This window comes from Palaemon carinicauda, chromosome 20 (genome assembly GCF_036898095.1).
Source record: "Palaemon carinicauda isolate YSFRI2023 chromosome 20, ASM3689809v2, whole genome shotgun sequence".
NCBI classification, from domain to species: Eukaryota; Metazoa; Arthropoda; class Malacostraca; order Decapoda; family Palaemonidae; genus Palaemon; species Palaemon carinicauda.
In genome coordinates this window covers 116459101-116484201 of record NC_090744.1, presented here as the reverse complement: position 1 = coordinate 116484201, position 25101 = coordinate 116459101, and the positions used below count along the sequence as shown (strand labels likewise).

General features: G+C 41.5%; 1 protein-coding gene across 1 annotated transcript in view; it reads left to right on the top strand.

Annotated features, from left to right (window-relative positions):
* Roc1a (Regulator of cullins 1a) overlaps positions 1 to 18934 on the top strand; it is a 29610-nt gene extending 10676 nt beyond the window's left edge. The window contains exons 2-5 of the mRNA XM_068394474.1: positions 2297 to 2324; positions 14687 to 14808; positions 17286 to 17371; positions 18747 to 18934. Of these exons, the coding sequence (XP_068250575.1) occupies positions 2297 to 2324; positions 14687 to 14808; positions 17286 to 17371; positions 18747 to 18759 (249 nt within the window). The 3' untranslated portion in view covers positions 18760 to 18934. The remainder of the gene's footprint in view (positions 1 to 2296; positions 2325 to 14686; positions 14809 to 17285; positions 17372 to 18746) is intronic.
* The last annotated feature ends 6167 nt before the right edge of the window (positions 18935 to 25101 follow it).

The window sequence follows — 25101 nt, the reverse complement described above, 5'->3', positions numbered from 1 at the left end:
GTTTTGACGTTGTCACTGTTTTTAGAATGATTTATTGTTAATTTATTCTCATTTATTTATTTCCTTATTTCCTTTCCTCACTGGGCTATTTTTCCTTGTTGGAGCCCTTGGGCTTATAGCATCTCGCTTTTCCAACTAGGGTTGTAGCTTGGCTAGTAATAATAATAATAATGATAGTATGTTACCCTTGTAAATTACAATGATACAGTTGTGGAAATAAGTTTCTGTACATACCCACTGTGGTAAGCTTTCCCTCCAACCGGCAATGTTGCATTAGTATTACTCTACTCAAGTGTTGCTGTGAATGCATGGTGTTTGAAGTGTTCAGGTGTGAGTGGTAGAGAGGTTCACTGCTATTCGAGAAGTGTATGGGAGGCTTTATTCATAATTATGCGGTGAAAATAACTAGAAAATTTCACTATGTAGGTTCTGATGATATACAATAGATCGCTTTGCCAAACTGTACATACATCGTACATGCAATTCCATCCCAAAATGCTGCTGTCCTCCCTGCAAAATTTCTGAGCCTTCCAAATACCAGCGTGCACACTGCTCAATCCAAATCGATCATATCTGGGGTTTCAAAAAAACAACTGGGAAATGCTATGTAGGCTACCACTGTCTCTTCAGGTTAACCCTTTTACCCCCGGGGTATTTGGAAATTTCCAACCCTTAACCCCCAAGGGGTTATTTTTCATTCAAGCACATTTTGCAGTATATTTTTTTTAAATTGCTCTAACAGCCTTAATTTTTGTCATAGAGAGGTCAGGTTGGTCTCATTCTCTTGGAAAATGCCTGAATTTTCTCAAAAAATTATCAAAAAATATGAAAAACAAATTTTTATAGCATTTTTTTGCAAGGACGTAGCGGTACGTCCATGGGGGTAAAGGGATGGCTTTTGTGAAACGTACCAGTACGTCCTTTGGGGGTAAAAGGGTTAATATTCCTGCAAAAGAGGACAGACTTGTGGGAAACAGGCAAATGGGAGGCGTATTAAGAAATAACCATAAAGACTATTACAATAACCCCCATTAGAGCTGATATGGAGGAGAAAGCTCTCCTAATGGAGGATATCGGAGACAGAAGAAATTGGAAACGGCTTTCAAGAAATAGCAACCCTGCATAGCTGGAAAAGCTTTAGTCAAAGAAGTCTTACAAATAACTTGCTGCTTTGTAGGGCCTTCTTCATATTTTATTAAAGGTTTTTTCATAAGTGTAGGATAACAGTTCACATGAATTGACGGTTTAAAAAAATGTGAAAATTGGCTGAACCAGGTATAAGTTTAGTGTCAAAAGTAATACGATATGTACAGTATGTGGAACCGAATCTGCTTGAAAAATTTTCTGCTACTGATTGTACAGCTCCATATTTTTGCTTTTGCCAAAATCAAAGATTTTGCTAAGGGTATGTATTCTTCCCTGTCTGTGTTAGTATTATTTATTTGTTTGCAATCAACTTTACATGAAGTTATTGTACCGATTTTGACGAGACTTGGTGGTCATGTCTAGTATGACCCAAATGGTGAATCTGTAACAATTTGGATAAAGTACATAAAAGTACAAGTACGAGCAGTACTTTAAAAATAATTGGAATGTTAAGTAAATGACAAATATTTTGTTAGGTAATTTTGTTTGTTTGTGAGCAACATTACACAAAAACCACCGTACCAATCTCATTTAAATTTGGTGGACATGTGGAATATGATGCAAGTACATTTTGTTAGTTAATTTTTTGTTTGTGAGCAACATTGCACAAAAACCACTGAACCAATCTCACTTAAATTTGGTGGACTTGTTGGCTATGACGCAAGGACAAATCCGTTGGTTTTTTAAGAAATTACATTAATTACAAGTATACAGTGGAGTTGAGAGCATAGTAAAACTGGTTGGCGTGTCACAGGCATGCTCTGTACTGAGTGTCACTCTAGTGTATATATATAATGAGTATATTGTATGTAAATGAGTAAAAAGTAGAAACTGGTTGCTTTGTGCTCTATTCTACAGAGGATACATACATACATACATATACCAAGGCACTTCCCCCAATTTTTGGGGGTTAGCCGACATCAACAAATGAAACAAAAACAAAAAGGGGACCTCTACTCTCTACGTTCCTCTACAGAGGATACAAGTTGATAAAGCAGTTGTCGGGTATAATATTTGTTTAATTTGGCTTGGTGTATTATAAAGATGGTAATCAAGAAGAGTATTAACAATAACTATAATTCTAGTATATTATATGTATGGTAATCAAGAGTATTAACAATGACTATAATAACAATTTATTTCTTTACAGTGGAATGCAGTAGCGTTATGGGCGTGGGGTAAGTATTGTCCTTCAGTGTGGTAAACTCTCTCTAATTATTCATTGGCAAGTTCAGAATTATATAGAAAAGTTATATATTGAGTCACTAAGTTGTGTCACCCAAATTATTTGGTGGTTCTTTTCGTCAAAACATCTGGGCTTGTGCAAGGTCTGCTACATGACAAGTTTCAGAGGCTGGGTAACGGAAACATGAGCTAAACTGTCCTTGTTTTTCACAATGTAAAAGCCTCTAATTTTACTGAAATTTCCATATAAGAGAAAAGGGTTTTTGAACTTCCTTGCATGTGATGATCACTTTATTAAATGTTGCTAAAGAAGGACCAGAGATGGTGTATAGATCGACTATATAGATGTATGATCAGCGCCCCAATCCCCTTTCCACACAGGCTAGGAACTGGGAGGGCTAGGCAAAGTCTGCTGATTACTCAGCATATATACTTATAATCTCGTCGCATCTTTTACTTTTGTATTGTACAGTATTCATTAGAACCAGCAAGAACATAGATTTGTATTCCCCTTGAATTATCGAATATCGTAAAAATATATAAAAAATCAGCATAAGTTTTAAGTTTCATTGCTGAAGCACAGGTACTAGACAGAAATAGATGGAAAAGTCTCGCACCAAAAGGCGATCCCATCCGTAGCTCACAGAGGCGATTAGGTTTTCTAATGAAATCTTTGTAGAGCTGCAAGCAGGGCTCAGACTGCTGTAGGTAGGCCCTTTTTATCTAAATCTATCGTAGCTTAATTGACGTTGTAGGTAGTTTGGTTTTAATTGTACCAGTGTATTCTAAATATTTTTGAGTAAATAAAATGTTATTCGTTGTAGAAACCTAGCCTGTATTTTAGCGTATAACCATTATAGAGTAACGACAATAGACATACTGTACCTATCATGCAGAACAGATAGGAGATGCAAGATGCAGGCTGAACTGGATATAGTGAGGAAACACCAAATGCTGGATAATCAGAGGAAGTTCAGTCAAGAGAGGCTGACCTTGTCATTGAAGTTAATCCTAGATGAGATATCATCTTGGGCCAGTCAAGGCCAGAGGCAGGCAGTAATAAACGGGCTCAATTATGTCTTGCTGTAGGAAGGAGATACTGTATCGAATGTACTTAGATCAGGATCTCAACATTAGACATGCCACAGGCATCAGGCATGTTTTCTTGAACTTATACGAATGATAAACTTCATTGCGGTGACATATGTTATCTGAGTGACTGACGCGGGGGTAATCAAGATCTCGAGGGTCTATCTTCTTTGTAGGCCTTCGTAAAGGCAGAAGTAGGCTCTTGAGGAATCCAAGATTTACTTTGAAATGTTTTTTTTTCAAGACTGGTGTAATAATTTGAAGAAACTTGTTTCTCCCAGGATGGAGATGAACAGAAGGAAGAGGCTCAAGAGAGCTATGGGTAGTAGGGTACTACTGCGTATACAAAGCTGTCATCCTTTGAAATAGGGAGACTCGCTCACCGGTGGGAAGGAGTTCCATAGAACTAAAATTGAAGGTTTTCCTTGTCCCTAGTAAACAGTTACTTTTTCCCTCGCCATGTGAACCCATTCTTGATGAGTAAAAATTATAATAATTAAAATATTTAACATTTGATTGCTGATTGGATTAATGAAAAGCATTTGAATTAATAAAGCCATTTGAGTAATTTTTGTGTGTAAAGAAATTGTGAAAAGTGAATGTAATGACCTAGTTTTATACAGAGAAGGAGGTAAACAGTTGTTGCTTTTAGAAGATCATCCTGTGAGAGAGAGAGAGAGAGAGAGAGAGAGAGAGAGAGAGAGAGAGAGAGAGAGAGAGAGAGAGACTCTCTCTCTCTCTCTGCTTTTATGGTCAGTTAGATTTCTTGAATCATCAGCTCCTACCATCCAGTCATTAGGAGGCCATCGCTGAGCAAATCATTTTGAGGTTCACCTTTCACTTAAATGTAAATAGATGATACGATAGCGGAGACATGCTGTCTAATGTAGGAGTGTTGTTTGGGATCACTAATCTGCATCAAAAAATTATTGTAGAAACTCCGGTAATACCCACATCTTTACATTTTTTTTTCTTTAGTTGATTCCAATTTCTATGTGGGGTCACTGTTTCGTGTGAGTCTTTTCCATCTATTTTTATCTTGCACCTCTGCTTCATCAATTTCTTTCTCTCTCAAGTCCTCTCCTATACAATACAAAGCTGGCATCTTTAAAATGAGAGTTGGACACTCCAAAATCAAACATTGTTCTCTATTCTTGGTTAATGCCAGGGCCTCTGTACCATTGGATTAGAGTTCTCTTGCTTGAGGGTACACTCGGGCACACTATTCTATCTCATTTCTCTTCCTATAGTTTTGTTAAAGTTTTTATAGTTTATTTATGTAGGATCTAATTTAATGTTGTTACTGTTCTTGAAGTATTTTATTTTTGTTTATTACTTCTTATGTTTGTTTATTTCCGTGTTTCCTCTCCTCATTGGGCTATCTTTTGAGTTTGGAGCTCCTGGGCTTCTAGCATGCTTTTCCAACTAGGGTTGTAGCTTAGCTTGCAATGATAATGTTTTCAGTGGCACTGTAATGACCATTGCATTGCCAATAAGGTACTGTAGTTGGTTATCCTTAACCCTTTTACCCCCGGGGTATTTGGAAATTTCCAACCCTTAACCCCCAGGGGGTTATTTTTTTCCCAGCACATTTTGCAGTATATTTTTTTTAAATTGCTCTAACAGCCTTAATTTTTGTCATAGAGAGGTCAGGTTGGTCTCATTCTCTTGGAATATGCCTGAAGTTTCTCAAAAAATATGAAAAACAAATTTTTATAGCATTTTTTTGGAAGGACGTACCGGTACGTCCATGGGGGTAAAGGGATGGCTTTTGTGAAACGTACCAGTACGTCCTTTGGGGGTAAAAGGGTTAAGATCTAGTACCGATTAGGATGATTGAACTGGGAGATTTTATGTAAAGGAATGCGCTTTGTATTAATATTATTATTATTATTATTATTATTATTACAATGCAAATTACTTAAGTTTTTAATTTGTTCGTTTGCATATTATTATTATTACTAGCCAAGCTACAAACCTAGTTGGAAAAGCAGGATGCTATAAGCTCAAGGGATCCAACGGGAAAAAATAGTCCAGTGAGGAAAGGAATTAAATACAGTAAACTATAAGAGAAGTACTGAATGATTAATATAGTATATTTTAAGATCAGTACCAGTGTTGAAATATAACTCATATACAAGAGAGAGTATCTACAAAAATAACTAGAGGGGCACTCAGTAGAGCGCAGACCTTTTCCGTGTCAGCTTATTTCTCGACCTTGACCTTTGACCTTAACATGTATTAATTGGCGTGGATTTCCACACACTCAAATATGAACCAATTTTGATCGTCTCTGTGACAATGATGTCCAAGCTTATGGCTGATTACGTGAATTGGACATTTTGCTTGACCTTTGCCCTTGACCTTTCAAAATTTGATAATTTCCAGCTCTTTACATAAGATAATCTCTGCAAGTTTCATTATTCTACGATTAAAATTGTGGCCAGGAAGCTGTTCACAAACACACACAAAATGGTGGTAAAACATAACCTCCTTCCAACTTCGTTAGCAAAGGTAACTAACACCGATCACAAATGAATGTACGAAAAGGTCAAAGAGTCAAGGTTTAAAGTCCACTCCTGAATGGCAGGGGCAAGGAACAGTGACATTACCTTATCGAGCAGGACAATGCCCTAGAGACTGACCATATATACACATGATCAGCACCCAAGCCCCCTCTCCATCCAAGCTAGTACTAAGGAGGGCCAGGCAATGGCTTCTGATGACTCAGTAGATAGACCTACAGGCTCCCTCAAACCCCCCATCCTTAGCTCACAAGGATAGGAAGGTTGCGGTGAACAAAGAAACTAACGAGTCCGAGAGGGACTCGAACCCGTCTGGCATTCGCCAGTCAGAGACTTTACCATATCGGCCACCACAATCCGCGAAGATATACAGTATCCCTATTTCAAGGGAGGAAATGGTTGTACACACATATGAACAGTTCTTTATTTTTAGTAGCATTTATTAACAAAGGGTTACCTTTATTCTGTGGTCTGAATACTGTACCTCGGATATCTTTATTCTGTGCTCTGAATACTGTACCTCGGATATCTTTATTCTGCGCTCTTGAGTACCGTACCTCGGGTATCTTTATTCTGCGCTCTTGAGTACCGTACCTCGGATATCTTTATTCTTCGCTCTTGAGTACCGTACCTCGGGTATCTTTATTCTGCGCTCTTGAGTACCGTACCTCGGATATCTTTATTCTGCGCTCTTGAGTACCGTACCTCGGATATCTTTATTCTGCGCTCTTGAGTACCGTACCTCGGGTATCTTTATTCTGCGCTCTTGAGTACCGTACCTCGGATATCTTTATTCTGCGCTCTTGAGTACCGTACCTCGGGTATCTTTATTCTGCGCTCTTGAGTACCGTACCTCGGATATCTTTATTCTTCGCTCTTGAGTACCGTACCTCGGATATCTTTATTCTTCGCTCTTGAGTACCGTACCTCGGGTATCTTTATTCTGCGCTCTTGAGTACCGTACCTCGGATATCTTTATTCTGCGCTCTTGAGTACCGTACCTCGGATATCTTTATTCTTCGCTCTTGAGTACCGTACCTCGGGTATCTTTATTCTGCGCTCTTGAGTACCGTACCTCGGATATCTTTATTCTTCGCTCTTGAGTACCGTACCTCGGGTATCTTTATTCTGCGCTCTTGAGTACCGTACCTCGTATATCTTTATTCTGCGCTCTTGAGTACCGTACCTCGGATATCTTTATTCTTCGCTCTTGAGTACCGTACCTCGGGTATCTTTATTCTGCGCTCTTGAGTACCGTACCTCGGATATCTTTATTCTGCGCTCTTGAGTACCGTACCTCGGATATCTTTATTCTGCGCTCTTGAGTACCGTACCTCGGATATCTTTATTCTGCGCTCTTGAGTACCGTACCTCGGATATCTTTATTCTGCGCTCTGAGTACCGTACATCGGATATCTTTATTCTGCGCTCTGAGTACCGTACATCGGATATCTTTATTCTGCGCTCTGAATACATCTATGTTTTTACTTCTTTCTCTTTGATGATACTAAGTTGACTCCATTTGAATTTTTAACTTATTTAAGAGGTTAATCATTCTTTTTTACTTTAAAATTTATATTTAACCCTTTTACCCCCAGGCTATTTGGAACTTTCCAACCCTTAACCCCCGGGGGTTATTTTTTATTCAAGCACATTTTGCAGTATATATTTTTCAAATTGCTCTAACAGCCTTATTTTCAATATTAAACTTACCCGATAATCATGTAGCTGTCAACTCCGTTGCCCGACAGAATTCTACGGAAGGGATACGCCAGCGATTGCTATACAAGAGGGGGGTGTACTCACAAGCGCCACCTGTGGCCAGGTACTGCAGTACTTCTTGTTGACACCACCTCAATTTTTCCTCTGTCGTGCTTCCGGCAAGACGTTCATGGATACGCTTATAATTTTGGAGTCTTGTTCACGGTTTTTGGTGAAGTATTGCTCTAAGATTTCAGCTTTCGCTATTCAGGAAGTTTTATTATTAGCTTAGCTAGCTTTTGGAATTAATTTGATTAATTATGGTGACGAAGAGAGTATGAACTCTCTTTCACCTTTTAATGGCCGACCCTTCCCTTAGACGGAAGTGTTGGTGTCTAAGAGAGTATAGACTCTCTTTCTTAATTTTGCTTAACAAAAGTTATAGATTTATTTTATATCTCTCCGCCTTTTATAGGCCTCTTCGATTAACTTCCTTTTTTATAAACTTATTAAAATTAATTTTTATATTTGTTTATATTCGACCTTTCCTAATAGTAGGCGGTCTTTTCTTGTACCGAAGTTAATTAACATTGAGCCCGTCATTTCGGTTTTACCTGTTAACATATTATGCTATTTTAATGTTTTTGAAAGAATTTCTTTGATAGTCTCGTACTGTTTTCAAAGTTGAACTAACGTTTTGTTTTGTCTCTGCAGTTGTTGACGTTCAGAACGTTCAACTTGCGCTCTATCGTTACGATAGAGAGAGAATTTTCACGGTGTCACGTTGCAGTAAGAGTAACCGTTTCTAACGTTTTGTTCATTCTTTCTTAGCTTAATGGTTTTAATTCTAATAAAGGAACTTTTTATTTGGGAAATATTTCAGTTTTTTTTTTTTCCTTTAACAATAATATGTTTTAACGATATATATGATTGGGCTCTTCTCTCAGGTTCTAAGTCAAGAGAGAGAGAGAGAGAGAGAGATAGAGACGGAGGGAGAGAGAGGAGGATAAACGTTTCGTTCAAGCGAGTAACGTTGTTATCGTTTTTGCTCTTCTCCCTAGTCTCTTTAGGGGAAGAAGGTAAACGTTTCTAGAGTTTTATTCTTGTTCTCAAGCTTTATGCGGTGAGAGATTTTAAACGTAGTTTATTTGATCTAGTGTTTAGTCTCTTTCCAGCCACTGAATTATTTATCTTTCATTAGATTTTTCTGTTACATTGTAATTCTGTTTTCGCAATTACTAACTTTTAAGGAAGGATAGAATTGCGTGTTTCAGGTACAAACCACTTAAAGTTTCGAGTTCAGTGAAATAAGTGCAAACAGAAAATCAAAAGTGATAAGTGATTAGCGCAAAGTGTGTCAGTGTTGTGCGTGAGGGTACTTCTGTGCGTGCCAGTCGTCCTCCCAGTCCGGGACCTCTTGCAAGCTCCCAAGCCCAGGGGAGAAGCAATGTCGAAGGGCAAAAGGGTTCGGCAGGCCTTGATCGGCGCACAGAAGTACTGTATCCTCGGTGGTTGCGGGCGTGTCTTACAGAGACCGTCACTCCCACCCGCAGACGATTGAGCCCTTATTTTGCTCGTCTGCAGAAGAAATTTCGGGGAGAAAACGCTGGACTCAGGTCTCAAGACCTCTTAAACGTAAAGTCCAGACCTCTAGAGTTCAACAACCCGGATGCAGTCATTGGGTTAGCTCTGACTCTCCGCAGTCATCAGGTGACTGCACACCTCCTAAGAGAGGTAAGGCGATGCCTCAACAGACCTCATCTTCTGTTAAGGCTTTGCCTCAACAGACCTTATCGTCTGTTGATCCCAAGATGACTTTGCTGCAGTCCATGCAGTCGCAGCTTGCGGTCTTAATGCGTGAGTTTCAGGCTGAGAAGGTTACACCTCCTCCTGCGAGCGCTCCGCCTCACCGCAGTCCAGTCTGCCAGGCGTACGAAGTTGAGGTTCCTCAAGCTACCTTACCGCGTTCGGAGTTGCCAGTTACCAGCGTTGTGCAGCAACCTCAACCTTCCTTAAGGCAACCTCAACAATGGGAGCAGGAGTCTTATGCCTTGAGGCAAGATTTTCATGCAGTTAGACCATCTTTGAGGCTACAACCTTTTGAGGTACGACAACCTCTACCATCCTTGAGGCAGCCACCTCAGCTCTCGCAGCTGCTACCTCAACTTTCCTCAAGGCGAGAGCCTCAACTCTTGAGGCTAGCTCCTCAGGAACCTCAACTCGTGAGACAGGAACTGCGTTCTGCGCAGCCGCTACCTCAACTCTCGCAGCTCACACCTCAAGAACCTCAACTCGTGAGTCAAGAGCCTCTCTCTGCGCAGCCACCTCAACCCTTGAGGCAAGCGCAACTCTTGAGGCAGGAACCTCATGCTATGAGTCAGCCACCTCAACGCATGCATCTGCCACTTTCTCCTCAACTTGAGCCTCTTCCCATTCAACTTTGAAATAACAAATGACAATAATAACACCTCATTACTTTCATAACTTGCATTTGTTATCATATACATGTATGCCTACACAAACATTATGATAATGGAGGTTATTCGTATTACTTAAATAAAAAAATATATATGTATTCCTTGCAATATATTTTTAACAAATCGCAAATATGGCAAAATATCTTCAAAACAAAAATGTATCATGAGTTATGAATGTAATGTAAATATTATGTTGATATTAAAACCCCATGCAACATGCATGAAGTAATGCAGTGTTGCCAACAGGGCGAGTTTCCCTGTCCTGAGGTGAAGTAGATTATAGATCGTATATTTAGTGCAGCTTAATTCTACGATTATCATGCCGGCTATCAAATTCATCAACAAAACAGTCTAAATCAATTCCCTCGGCACGTGCACTTTCAATGGACAGTAATGCGATATTACTCAATCTAGCACTGGTCATGGAATTTCTGAGAAATGTTACACGCCATGCAACATGCTCTGCTTCTCTTACAGCATGCTCTACATACAGCATGATCTGCATACAGCATGCTCTGCATACCTTACCGCATGCTTCTCAGTCACACATCTTTGGTTGTTGCCAACTCACTAGACTGTCAAGCAGTTTCATTACGTTGCCTTCTAGTCTGCTGCTTTTGCACCAGTGAAACCCTCACTGAGAGAACTTAGCTTTTCTCGGATATGGTCCCTGTAGATGAGAAAGTGCTTTTCTCCCTCCTTCTGATATTCCCTTGAGGACTCTGTCATTTGGAGAGGAGCCTTTAGCTGCGTAGCCTCCTATGGACTTTTATTTAAGCATAACATGCTTCCAGGGAAGGTAATGGTTCCACTTCAGTCTCTAACCCCGTCTGTTACCACACCTGCTCCCATAGACCTTGAGCTGTGTTGCAAGACATGCAGTCCAGGCTTAGTCCTTGTTAGAGGATTTTTTTGTTTACGGAGTCAGTGTGTCACTGGGAAGACGTTCAACAACCAGCAGAAGTGACTTGTTGTGACACAGTGCGGCAACCTCAGCAACCCGATAAGGAGTTGTCTGTACGACCCAGACAGTCTAGACAGCTTCGGGTTGTCACTGTACTTCCTCGCTTCCCCATGGTTGACAGTTCACAGACTGTGCAGCAGTACCATGATCTTGTGTCCGGCTCCGTCAGACGACTGGCTTTTAAGAGCTCCCACAAGTCGTCGCTGTCTGGAGATTCTCAGATGGACTATGGATCTGACCAAGGAACTGGGCCTCCTGGTCAATTTTGAGGAATCTCAGCTCGTCCCATCCCAGACCATTGTCTACCTGGGTATGGATCTTCAGAGTCGAGCTTTTCGGGCTTTTCCGTCGGCCCCAAGGATCTTCCAAGCCCTAGAATGCATCCAGAGCATGCTGAGAAGGAACCGATGCTCAGTCAGGTAGTGGATGAGTCTAACAGGGACACTTTCATCGCTGGCCCTGTTCATCGTGTTAGGGAGACTCCACCTCCCCCCCCCTTCAGTATCATCTAGCTGCTCACTGGATAAAGGACATGACGCTAGAGACGGTCTCAGTTCCTGTTTCCGAAGAGAGAAGGTCTTCTCTCGCGTGGTGTAAGAACAGCTTTCTTCTCAAGGAAGTCTACATTTGGCTGTTCAGAAACCCGACCGCCGTCTCCTCTCGGACGCATCAGACACGGGCTGGGGTGCGACTTTGGACGGACAGGAATGCTCGGGAACATGGAATCAGGAGCAAAGGACACTTCACATCAATTGCAAGGAGTTGTTGGCGGTTCTTCTGGCCTTGATAAACTTCAAGTCCCTCCAGCTTAACAAGGTGGTGGAGGTGGACTCTGACAACACCACAGCCCTGGCTTACATCTTCAAGCAGGGAGGGACTCTTTCGTGGAAGTTGTTCTAGATCGCAAGGGACCTCCTCATCTGGTCAAAAGATCGAAAGCTCACGCTGGTAACGAGGTTCATTCAGGGCGGTATGAATGTCATGGCAGATCGCCTCAGCCGGAAGGGTCAGGTCATCCCCACAGAGTGGACCCTTCACAAGAGTGTTTGCAGCAGACTTTGGGCCCTGTGGGGTCAGCCAACCATAGATCTGTTCGCTACCTCGATAACCTAGAGACTCCTGTTGTATTGTTCTCCGATTCCAGACCCAGCAGCAGTTCACGTGGATGCTTTTCTGCTGGATTGGTCCCATCTCGACCTGTATGCATTCCCGCCGTTCAAGATTGTCAACAGGGTACTTCAGAAGTTCTCCTCTCGCAAAGGGACACGGCTGACGTGGGTTGGCTCCGCTCTGGCCCGCGAGAGAATGGTTCATAGAGGTACTGCAATGGCTGGTCGACATTCCCAGGACTCTTCCTCTAGGAGTGAACCTTCTACGTCAACCTCACGTAAAGAAGGTACACCCAAACCTCCACGCTCTTCGTCTGACTGCCTTCAGACTTTCGAAAGACTCAAGAGCTAGGGGCCTTTCGAAGGAGGCAGCCAGAGCGATTGCCAGAGCAAGGAGAACATCCACTCTCAGAATCTATCAGTCTCAAGGGGAAGTCTTCCGTAGCTGGTACAAGACCAATGCAGTTTCCTCAACCAGTACCACTGTAACCCAGATTGCTGACTTCCTGTTACATCTAAGGAAAGTAAGATCCCTTTCAGCTCCTACGATCAAGGGTTACAGAAGTATGTTGGCAGCGGTTTTCCGCCACAGAGGCTTGGATCTTTCCACCAACAAAGATCTACAGGACCTCCCTAGGTCTTTTGAGACCTCAAAGGAACGTCGGTTGTCCACTCCAGGCTGGAATCTAGACGTGGTCCTAAGGTTCCTTATGTCATCAAGATTTGAACCTCTCCAATCAGCCTCTTTTTAGGACCTCACATTAAAAACTCTTTTCCTCGTGTGCTTGACAACAGCTAAAAGAGTAAGTGAGATCCACGCCTTCAGCAGGATCATTGTTTTCACATCTGAAACGACTACATGTTCCTTGCAGCTCGGTTTTTGCTAAACGAGCTTCCTTCACGTCCTTGGCCTAAGTCGTTCGAGATCCCAAGCCTGTCCAACTTGGTGGGGAATGAACTTGAGAGAGTACTTTGCCCAGTTAGAGCTCTTAGGTACTATCTAAAAAGGTCTTAACCTTTACGAGGACAATCAGAAGCCTTATGGTGTGCTATCAAGAAACCTTCTTTTCCAAGTTCTAAGAACTCAGTTTCTTACTATTCAGGCTTCTGATTAGGGAAGCACATTCTCATCTGAAGGAAGAAGACCTTGCTTTGCTGAAGGTAAGGACACATGAAGTGGGAGCTGTGGCTACTTCAGTGGCCTTCAAACAGAACCGTTCTCTGCAGAGTGTTATGGATGCAACCTATTGGAGAAGCAAGTCAGTGTTCGCATCATTCTATCTCAAAGATGTCCAGTCTCTTTACGAGTACTGCTACACCCTGGGACCATTCGTAGCAACGAATGCAGTAGTAGGCGAGGGCTCAGCCACTACATTCCCATAATCCCATAACCTTTTAACCTTTCTCTTGAATACTTTTTATGGGTTATACGGTCGGCTAAGAAGCCTTCCACATCCTTGTTGATTTGGCGGGTGGTCAATTCTTTCTTGAGAAGCGCCGAGGTTAAAGGTTGTGATGAGGTCCTTTAGTATGGGTTGCAGCCCTTGATACTTCAGCACCTTAGAGTTGTTCAGCCTCCTAAGAGGAACGCTGCGCTCAGTAAGGAAGACGAACTTATTTAAGGCAGAGTAATGGCTCAAGTCGACTTCCTTACCAGGTACTTGTAATTTCATTGTTATTTTGAATAACTGATAATATGAAATACGGGATACTTAGCTTCTTGATATACATGTACACTGGTTTTCACCCACCTCCCTGGGTGTGAATCAGCTACATGATTATCGGGTAAGTTTAATATTGAAAAATGTTATTTTCATTAGTAAAATAAATTTTTGAATATACTTACCCGATAATCATGATTTAATTGACCCACCCTTCCTCCCCATAGAACCAGTGGACCGAGGAAAAATTGAGGTGGTGTCAACAAGAAGTACTGCAGTACCTGGCCACAGGTGGCGCTTGTGAGTACACCCCCCTCTTGTATAGCGATCGCTGGCGTATCCCTTCCGTAGAATTCTGTCGGGCAACGGAGTTGACAGCTACATGATTATCGGGTAAGTATATTCAAAAATTTATTTTACTAATGAAAATAACATATTTATGTCGTAGAGAGGTTAGGTTGGTCTCATTCTCTTGGAAAATGCTGGAAATTTCTCAAAAAATTATCAAAAAAAAAAAAAAAAAATGTAAATAGCAGTTTTTTGCAAGGACGTACCGGTACTTCCATGGGGGTAAAGGGATGTGTTTTGTGAAACGTACCAGTACATCCTTTGGGGGTAAAAGGGTTAATGGTTCTACTTCTTTGTTATTGATAATACAAAGTTAATTTAGTTTGAATTTTCAATTATTTAAGATGTTAATAACTCTAATTTACTGCGTACTGTACAGTTTATCTAACATTTTTACTTCTCTCTTATTAAGTTGATTCCATTTGAATTTGAACTTACTCAAGATGTTAATAAATTTTCCTATTTTTTTTTCTATTTGCAGACATTGTCGTAGATAACTGTGCCATTTGTCGTAATCACATTATGGACTTGTGCATCGAATGTCAAGCAAATCAAGCCTCTGTGACATCCGAAGAGTGCACGGTTGCCTGGGGTGTGTGTAATGTAAGTAAATATATTTATAATTTATTTGAGCTCTTCTAAGTTTTCCATTTATCGATCTCAATTATTATAGAATGTCTTTAACTTACAAACTTAATTGGTTGTAAGAAGCTGTTTGTAACTCAAATTTTGTTAGATTTTGGCCTTCTAGGAGAAGGGGACTTCAAAAGCAAACCATTGTTTTCCAAGTCTTGGGTAGTGCCATAGCCTCTGTAACATGGTCTTTCACTGTCTTGGGGTAGAGTTCTCTTGCTTGAGGGTACACTCAGGCACACTATTCTTTCTAATTTCTCTTCCTCTTCTTTTGTTAAAGTTTTTATAGTTTATATAGCAAATATGTATTTTAATGTTCATATTCTTGAAATATTTTATTTTTCCTTTTCTTTCCTCACTGGGCTATTTTCCCTGTTGTGTCCCCTGGTCTTCTTGCTTCATGCTTTTCCAATTAGGGATGTAGCTTAGCAAGTAGTAATAATGATGATAATTTTCAGTTGTACTTGTTTATGTATCTCCGAGTGTTTGTAAGTCGAGGACTGTATTGATAGATGTGAAAAATAGAAGCCATAATCTATGGTACTTGGAATATCTAATGGGTTAAGGGCATTAAAGAAGATGAATCCAGATTTGTTTAAGGCTGTTGAGTGAGATAGTAATCCTTGATGCGAAAGAATTATGAAGTTATATTTAATTTGATCTAATGTTATCTTCAGGGTCTCATTATTATTATTAATAAGTCGACCCAGAAAAGGGATTTTGACGAAGGAAAAATCTATTTCTGGGGAGAGACCTGTGGCGCCCGGTGAAACCCTTCCCCTTTATTTTACACGATCCCACCCTTTCCTTTCCAAGCCATCATGGCCAATACAGAAGGATGTTGTTCAGATGGCGCTCGCGTCGTGGCGTGGGTGGTGTGGCGCTGGGGGTTGGCTAGGGCCTTTGTATTGGCCCATCCCTTTGACGAAGGAATTAACTAAATGGAAGACAACCTGTGAATAGTGGATTTCACGCGCCTTTGCTTTATACACGACACCCAAAAGGTGCTCGCGCGAGCGTTGTAACCTCAGCATTCCATGCTTTTATCTTTCTCTGGTATAATTGGAAGGTTTTATCAGAAAAGATATATAAGAAGGACTCTTTTCACCGGCCGCCACAGGTCGACCCAGAAATTATTATTATTATTATTATTATTATTGTTATTATTATTATTATTATTATTATTATTATTATTATTATTATTATTATTACAAGCTAGGCTATAACCCTAGTTGGAAAAGCAATATGCTTATAAGCTAGGGGCTCCAAAAAGGAAAAATAGCCCAGCGATGAAAAGAAAGAAAGAAATAAACTACAAGAGAAGAATAAACAATAAAATTAAAATATTTCGAGAACAGTAACATTAAATTAGATTCTTCACATATAACCTATATAAACTTCAAAATAACAAGAGAAAGAGAAATAAGATAGAACAGCATGCCTGAGTGTACCCCCAAGCAAGAGAACTCTAATCCAAGACAGTGGAAGGCCATGGTACAGAGGCTATGGCACTTCCCAAGACTAGGGAACAATGGTTTGATTTTGGAGTGTCCTTCTCTTAGAAGAGCTGCTTACTATAGCTAAAGATTCTCTTCTACCCTTGCCACAAGGAAAGTGGTCAGTGGACAATCATATTGCAGTAATTAACTCCTTTAGTATTCTTTCATCCCTTAGTTGCATTTGCTTTATATCCTCTTTACCTCAATTCTTGTTTCCTCTTGTTTATCAACCTCTTCTAACTTTTACCTCACAGTGCAACTGTAGGGTTTTACCTTAACCCTTTTACCCCCAGGCTCTTTGGAACTTTCCAACCCTTAACCCCCAGGGGGTCATTTTTTTCCCCAGCACATTTTGCAGTATATTTTTTTAAAATTGCTCTAACAGCCTTAATTTTTGTCATAGAGAGGTCAGGTTGGTCTCATTCTCTTGGAAAATGCCTTAATTTTCTCAAAAAATTATCAAAACTATGAAAAAGAACATTTTTAAAGCATTTTTTTGCAAGGATGTACTGGTACGTCCATGGGGGTAAAGGGATGGCTTTTGTGAAACGTACCAGTACGTCCTTTGGGGGTAAAAGGGTTAAATGCATTTTAGTGTTTCACATTCCCCAGCATTTTGTTGTGTAGCCTAAATTGATAGATCCAATCCTTTGAATTCATTGTTTACAACTTGTATTTGATAAACACATGTGCATATCCATGACCATTCGAAACTAAAATATAGCTTCGGTAACTGGTATGTTGAGAAAGTCGGGTAATCCTTCATAGGCAATTTTCGCTTGCCATAGATTACAAATAGTTTCTTCCGTAGTAAATGCAGTCTACCATTGATAATTAAATACTGAGTAACAGCTTTATTAAGTTGGTATTTTGGATTCTTTGAATGAAAATTTTTATTTTAATAACCTTAGAATTGCATTGTATTTTACTATTTTGTTTTCATTTCAGCATGCATTCCACTTCCACTGCATTTCGAGATGGCTGAAGACGCGTCAAGTATGTCCTCTAGATAACCGAGAATGGGAATTCCAGAAGTAAGTTTAACTGTTGCAAGTTAATGTACGTTTTATAAGGTTTTTAGATTAGCCTTATGGCTGCTTTGGAATAGGACAGATTCTATGCATATATTTTAAAAAATGGAAGAATAAACAAAAGGTCTTTGCTTTAAACGGGAAACTAGCGTGAGAAAGATAGCTATATACCTTATTAACCCTTTTACCCCCAGGGTATTTGGAAATTTCCAACCCTTAACCCCCAGGGGTTATTTTTTTTCAAGAACATTTTGCAGTATGTTTTTTTTAAGTTGCTCTAACAGCCTTAATTTTTGTCATAGAGAGGTCAGGTTGGTCTCATTCTCTTGGAAAATGCCTGAATTTTCTCAAAAAATTATCAAAAATATGAAAAAAAAAATTTCAATAGCATTTTTTTTGCAAAGACGTACCGGTACGTCCATGGGGGTAAAGGTTTGAGTTTTGTGAAAAGTACCAGTACGTCCTTTGGGGGTAAAAGGGTTAAAGGTTGCTCATGAATGGTAGAGGCAAGGGGCAGTAATAATACCCTAGCAGCACAATGCCCTAGAGACCGACCATACAGTACAGTATATACAAAGCTAGGGATAATAACACTAATCAGCGCTCAAGGCCCCTCTACACCCAAGCTGGGGCCAGGCAATGACTGCTGATGATTCAGCAGGAAGACCTAGATGGTTCTCCCCCTTTCTTAGCCCATAAGAATGATGAGGTTCCAGGCACTACAAGAAACTATTGGGTATGAGCAGGTCTGCAACCCTAGCCTGGCAGATTGCCAGGTACATAGTTGATATTGTTTTGTAAAAGAATGCTTATATTTAGAAGAACTGTGATAGCTGTTTACAAAGTCACCTTGTAAGTAAACTAGTGAAAGGGTTATGAACACGTATGTATTTTTAGGTGTAGTTGTCATACAGGTCAAAATGGCAAGTGCCCATTTTGTGTATGGACACACAGATAGATTATCCCATTTGTATTTGTAGCTGCTAGAAAGTTTAGTAATGTTTTAAGAGGTCTAAACAATTCATCCATAGTATTTTCATTAAACTATATTAGAATGGGATCACCCAAACTAGGTCTGATGTTAGGTTAGCAACATTGTACATTGTTTTAAATACTTTTCACGATCATTATCTCCTCCTACGCCTATTGACGTAAAGGGCCTCGGTTAGATTTCACCAGTCGTCTCTATATTTATCCATTCATCATCTATTTCATGCATCATAGTCCTCAGCCATGTAGGCCTGGGTCTTCCAACTCTTCTAGCACCTTGAGGAGCTCAGTTGAAAGTTTGGTGAACTAATCTCTTAATGTTAAAACCAAAGATTAATAAAAATTTTTGTGTTCCACTTTTCCTAAACTTTGTTCCTTTCTTTTCCAGGTATGGCCATTAAGAAAATTGAGTCTTTAGGAGAAACCTCATGTTATTTTCATCCGGATCTTGGCACAGCTCTCGTTTATTATTGGAAGTTCCTCATGTTTACGTAAACTCACAGTACTGGTTTCAATTTATTTCCAGTTTTGTATGTGTTTGATCTTATATATAAAAGTAAAGATAAGGATTTCATAGCTCGGAAGTGTTTTTGTATCCTGTAAATGCATTTATTTGAGTTATAAGTTAATAGTACTTCCAATGAAGTAAAAAGAGAGGGTACTTATGATTCATTTACACTGTAATACATACATACATATACCATGGCACTTACCCCAATTTAGGGGGGTAGCCGACATCAACAAAGAAACAAAAACAAAAAGGGGACCTCTACTCTCTACGTTCCTCCCAGCCTAACAAGGGACTCAACCGAGTTCAGCTGGTACTGCTAGGGTGTAATATCACTTGTAAAAGAATCTAACTTGATCTTTTAACCCTTTTACCCCCAGGCTATTTGGAACTTTCCAACCCTTAACCCTCAGGCATTTTTTTTTTCAAGCACATTTTGCAATATATATTTTTTAAATTGCTCTAACAGCCTTAATTTTCATCATAGAGAGGTCAAGTTGGTCTCATTCTTTTGTAAAATATGCAAAAAAATACAAATAGCAGTTTTTTGCAAAGACGTACCAGTACGTCCATAGGGGTAAAGGGATGAGTTTTGTGAAACGTACCAGTACGTCCTTTTGGGGGTAAAAGGGTTAGATTTTAATCATAATCATCTTTGAGATGTGTGCAAGGAAATATTTCATGGAAAGCTAATAAAAGGGACGGAGCTTCAGAATATATTTTGTCATTCAGGCATTTATTTCATGAAGAAAAATTGTTTGGGGAGTTGTCCCAAGAAACTTAGATTGAAAAGAATGTTCAGATTTTATACTTTATTCAATGATTTCTTGACTTGGAGAAAATAAAATGTTGAGGTTAAGTTTTAGTAATGAGTTGCAGTCAAAGTGGTAAGTCCAGCTTTTTATATATACTGTATATAGTACTGTATATTTTTCAATATTAAACTTAGCCGGTGATCATATAGCTGTCAGCTCTGCTGCCCGACAGAAAAACCTAAGGACAAAATACGCCAGCGATCGCTATACAGGTGGAGGTGTACATCAACTGCGCCATCTGTCGAGCAGGTACTCAAGTACTCCATGTCAACACAGAACCAATTTTCTCTCTGTCGTGCCACTGGCAAGACCTACTAAATACGCTGTTACTAACTGGATTTGTTTTCACAACTATTTGGTGAAGTACACTATTCCAGTTTTGAGCTTTCGCTATGCAGGGGTTTTATCTTCATCTCAAAACTTGAACTCGTTTTGGATAGATTTAATTATGGTGACAAAGAGAGTATGGACTCTCTTTCACTTTTAAATGGCCGACCCTTCCCTTAGACGGAAGTGTGTTTAGGTTTTTAGTAATTTTGCTTAACACGTTATAGATCTATATATTTTATATCTCTCCGCCTTTATTAGGCCTCTTCGATTAACTTTCCATTTATTATAAACATATAAAAATAAATTTTTATGTTTTGTTTATATGCGACCTTTCCTGATAGTAGGCGGTCCTAACTTGGAACCGAAGTTAATCAACGTTGAGCCCGTTATATCGTATTTAGCCTTTAAAGAATTTAAAACTTTTTAAATTTAATGTTTTATGAAAGAATTTCTTTGATAGTCTCGTACTGTTTTCAAAGATGAACTAACGTTTAGTTTTTTAGACTACGCAGTTGTTGACGTTCAGGACGTTCAACATGCGCTCTATCGTTACGATAGAGAGAGAGTGTATCACGGTTTCACTTTGCAGTAAGAGTAAACCGACTCTGACGTTTCGTTCATTCTTTCTTAGCTTAAATGGTTTAATTTCTAAATTAAAGGAACTTTTTATTTGGAAAACCTTTCAGTTTTTCTCCTTTAGCCAAATAACATGTTTTGACGATATATAATTGGGCTCTTCTCTCAGGTGCGAAATCAAGAGAGAAAGAGAGAGAGAGATAGAGACGGAGGGAGAGAGAGGAGAAAAAACGTTCCGTTCAAGCGGGTAACGTTGTTCTCGTGTACTCTCCTCCCTAGTCGCTGTACGGGGAAGAAGGTAAAACGTTTCTAGGGTTTTATTCTTGTCCCCAGGCTATGTGCGGTGAGAGATTGTAAACGTAGTTTATTTGAACTAGTGTTTAGTCTCTTTCCCAGCCACTGAATTCTTTATCTTTATATATGTTTTCTGTTGCATTATACGACTGTTTTCGCAATTACTACCTTTTAATGAATGGTAGGATTGCGTGTTTCAGGTAGAAATCAGTAAAAGTTTCGATTTCAGTGAAATAAGTGCAAAACAGAAAATCGAAGTGATAAAGTGATATGCGCAAAGTGTTACAGTGTTGCGTCCGAGGGTTCGTCTGTTCGTGCCTGTCGTTCACCCAGTCCGGGACCTCTTGCAAGCTCCCAAGCCCAGGGGAGAAGTAATGTCGAACGACTTATGGGTTCGTCAGGCCTTGATCAACGAACAGACGTTTTCCCTCCGTGGTTTCGGGCGTATCTACCCAAGATTGCCCCACCCACACAAAGACGAGAGAGCCCATTTACTTCTCGTCTGCGGAAGAGGTTTCTCGTAAGAAACCTTGGACTAAGGTCTCGCAGCTTATTAAGCGTAAGTCGGTCCCTTCCGCGCAAGTCCAACGGCCCAGTTGTAGCCACTGGGTCAGTTCGGACTCGCTGCAGTCTTCCGATGACTGCACACCTCCTAAGAGAAGCAAAGCGGTACCGCAACAGGCAGTAACACCGTCTGTTGCCGCACCTGCTGCTGTAGACCCTAAGTGGTCTTTGCTACAGTCTATGCAGACACAGTTAGCATCTTTTATGCAGGAGTATCGTGCGGAGAAGGTTGACGCTGCACCCGTTAGCCTACAACCAACCACGGTTGTGCGTACAGTAGACGCTGACGCTACCTGCTCCCACACTCCGCCTGTGAGAGTTCCACCACCCATGCGCAGTGTACCCTGCCAGCCGCACGTTGACGTTCACAGACGCACGCTACCCTCCGTTGACGTTCGCGAGTTACCACAACACAGGAGGGTGGAGTTAAGTTGCTTTGTTTTGACGCTGTGCTTCAACCTCCGCAACCCACTGTGGTTTCCGCTACTCGCCCGCAACAGACTAGTCAGTCAGGAGTAGAGGCTTCCCCACACAGCTATGGTTGTTGCCAGCTCACAGACTGTCAAGGTTACATGACGTTGCCTTCTGGTCTGCTTCTAATGCACCAGTGCTGTATGTCCTCACGCACCAGTTGTGGTTGACAGTTCAGTTTTTGACAGTTCACAGACTGTCAAGCAGTTACATAACGTTGCCTTCTGGTCTGCTGCTAATGCACCAGTGAGACCCTCACTGAGATAACCTAGCTTTTCTCGGACAAGGTTCCTGTAGATGAGAAAGTGCTGTTCTCCCTCCTACTGATATTCCTTTGAGGACTCTGTCATTTGGAGAGGAGCCTTAAGCTGCTTAGCCTCCTATGGACTTTAATTAAATCATGATGATTTTTTAAGGATCTTGTAACTGCTGCTCCTCGTTCGCCTAACGTCAGTACTTACACTAGGCCTAGCTACTTCGAAGCCGTTGTTGTTAAGCTAGTGCTCTCTCGCTCTCCTTGAGAGCGTTACGTTGGCTAGGCGACTGGTTTTTGCACCAGGAGGAGTTTTAGGGATACAGCCTTTGATTTCCCTTCTTTTAAACTGGCTTATAGAGCGAGAGTCTGATAGGACACGAGAGAAGTTCTCGGCTTGGAAGTTCATGCCTCTGCCCAGGTAGACTTCTCAATTCTGGTAGACTCGCCCTGGCGCCTAGCCAGGAGACGCTCCAAGTTGTTTACAGGTCAACTTCTCAACTTTTGTCGAGCCTTTGAAGTTTTGCTGTACTATTATGTCACACATAACAAGGCTTCCAGGGATGGTAAATGGTTCCGCCTCAGTCGCTAACCCCGTCTGTTGCCACACCTGCTCCCGTAGACCCTAAATGGGCTTTGCTGCAAGACATGCAGTCCAAGCTTGTGTCCTTGATAGAGGACTTAAATACGGAGAAGAACCTTCTGGCCAACAACCTTCCAACCGGTTGGTTGTGCGCCCTGTTGACGCTGAGGTATCCTACTCGCGTCTGCCAGTTGAGGTGGTTCCTCCACCGATGCGACCCAGTGTGGGTTGCCAGTCGCACGTTGACGTTAAGCGACGCTCGGAGGGGGTTGTTGACGTTCAGTGTTTCACTAGGAAGACGTTCAACAACCAGCAGAGGTGACTTGTTGTGACGCAGTGCGTCAACCTCAGCAACCCGGTAGGGTGTTGACTGCACAACCCAGACCAGTCTAGACAGTTTCGGGTTGACGCTGTACTTCCTCGCGCACCCATGGTTGTTGACAGTTCACAGACTGTGCAGCAGTACCATGATATTGCGTCCGGCTCCGTCACGCATCCACCAGTGCGACCGGATTCAGCGAGTCGGACGTTGCCCACTCCGTTGCCGTTTCCTCATCAGTTTCGGATGAGGAACCCTCTGATGAGGACGTTGCTGAACAAGACGATCAACCCCCAGCCCTGCTATCCATCCAGAAGATGCTGAAGAAGGAACGCTGCCCAGTCAGGCTGTGGATGAGTCTGGTAAGGACACTGTCATCCGTGGATCAATTTGTGTCACTAGGAAGACTACACCTCCGTCCTCTTCTATACCATCTAGCTTTTCACTGGCTAAAGGACAAGACGCTAGAAGCGGTCTCGATCCCGGTTTCCGGAAAGATAAAGTCTGGTCTGACTTGGTGAAAGGACTATATCAACCTTAGAGAGGGTCTTCCCCTGACTGTTCAGACTCCCAACCACGTTCTCTTCTCGGACGTAGGCTGGGGTGCGACATTAGACGGTAGGGAATGCTCGGGATTATGGAACTCGAGTCAAAGGACAATGCATTTCAACTGCAAGAAGCTACTGGCAGTACGTCTGACCTGGAAAAGCTTCAGGTCTCTCCTTCAAGGCAAAGTGGTGGAGGTGAACTCGGACAACACCACGGCTTTGGCGTACATCTCCAAGCAAGGAGGGACCTACTCTCTGACATGGTACGAGATCGCAAGGGACCTCCTCACCTGGTCAAAAGGTCTAGACATTTCACTAGTAACGAGGTTCATCCAAGGCAACTTGAATGTCATGGCAGATTGTCTCAGTCGGAAGGGACAAATAATTCCAACAGAATGGACCCTCCACAAGGATGTATGCAAGAGACTTTGGGCCACCTGGGGCCAGCCAACCATAGATCTCTTCGCAACCTCGATGACCAAGAGGCTCCCAATATTTTGCTCACCAATCCCGGACCCAGCAGCAGTTCATATAGATGCCTTTCTACTAGATTGGTCACATCTAGATCTATATGCATTCCCTCCGTTCAAGATTGTCAACAAGGTACTGCAGAAGTTCGCCTCTCACGAAGGGACAAGGTTGACGCTAGTTGCTTCCCTCTGGCCCGCGAGAGAATGGCTCACCGAGGTACTTCGATGGCTAGTAGACGTTCCCAGAACACTTCCCCTAAGGGTGGACCTTCTACGTCAGCCACGCGTAAAGAAGGTACACCAAGGCCTCCACGCTCTTCGTCTGACTGCCTTCAGACTATCGAAAGACTCTCGAGAGCTAGAGGCTTTTCGAAGGAGGCAACCAGAGCGATTGCTAGAGCAAGGAGAACATTCACCCTTAGAGTCTACCAATCGAAGTGGGAAATCTTCCGAAACTGGTGCAAGTCAGTATCCGTATCCTCGACCAGTACCTCTGTAACTCAAATAGCTGACTTTCTCTTATATCTGAAGAAAGAACGATCTCTTTCAGCTCCCACTATCAAGGGTTACAGAAGCATGTTGGCATCAGTCTTCCGTCACAGAGGCTTAGATCTTTCCAACAATAAAGATCTACAGGACCTCCTTAAGTCTTTTGAGACCACGAAGGAGCGTCGTTTGGTTACACCTGGTTGGAATTTAGACGTGGTACTAAGATTCCTTATGTCAGACAGGTTCGAACCGCTACAATCAGCCTCCCTGAAAGATCTCACCTTTAAGACTCTTTTCCTGATATGCTTAGCCACAGCTAAAAGAGTCAGTGAGATTCATGCCTTCAGCAAGAACATCGGATTCTCATCCGAAACGGCTACATGTTCTACAACTTGGTTTTCTAGCCAAACACGAGCTGCCTTCTCGGCCTTGACCAATATCGTTCGATATTCCAAACTTATCGTATGGTTGGAAATGAACTAGAAAGAGTCTTATGTCCTGTAAGAGCTCTTAAGTCCTATTT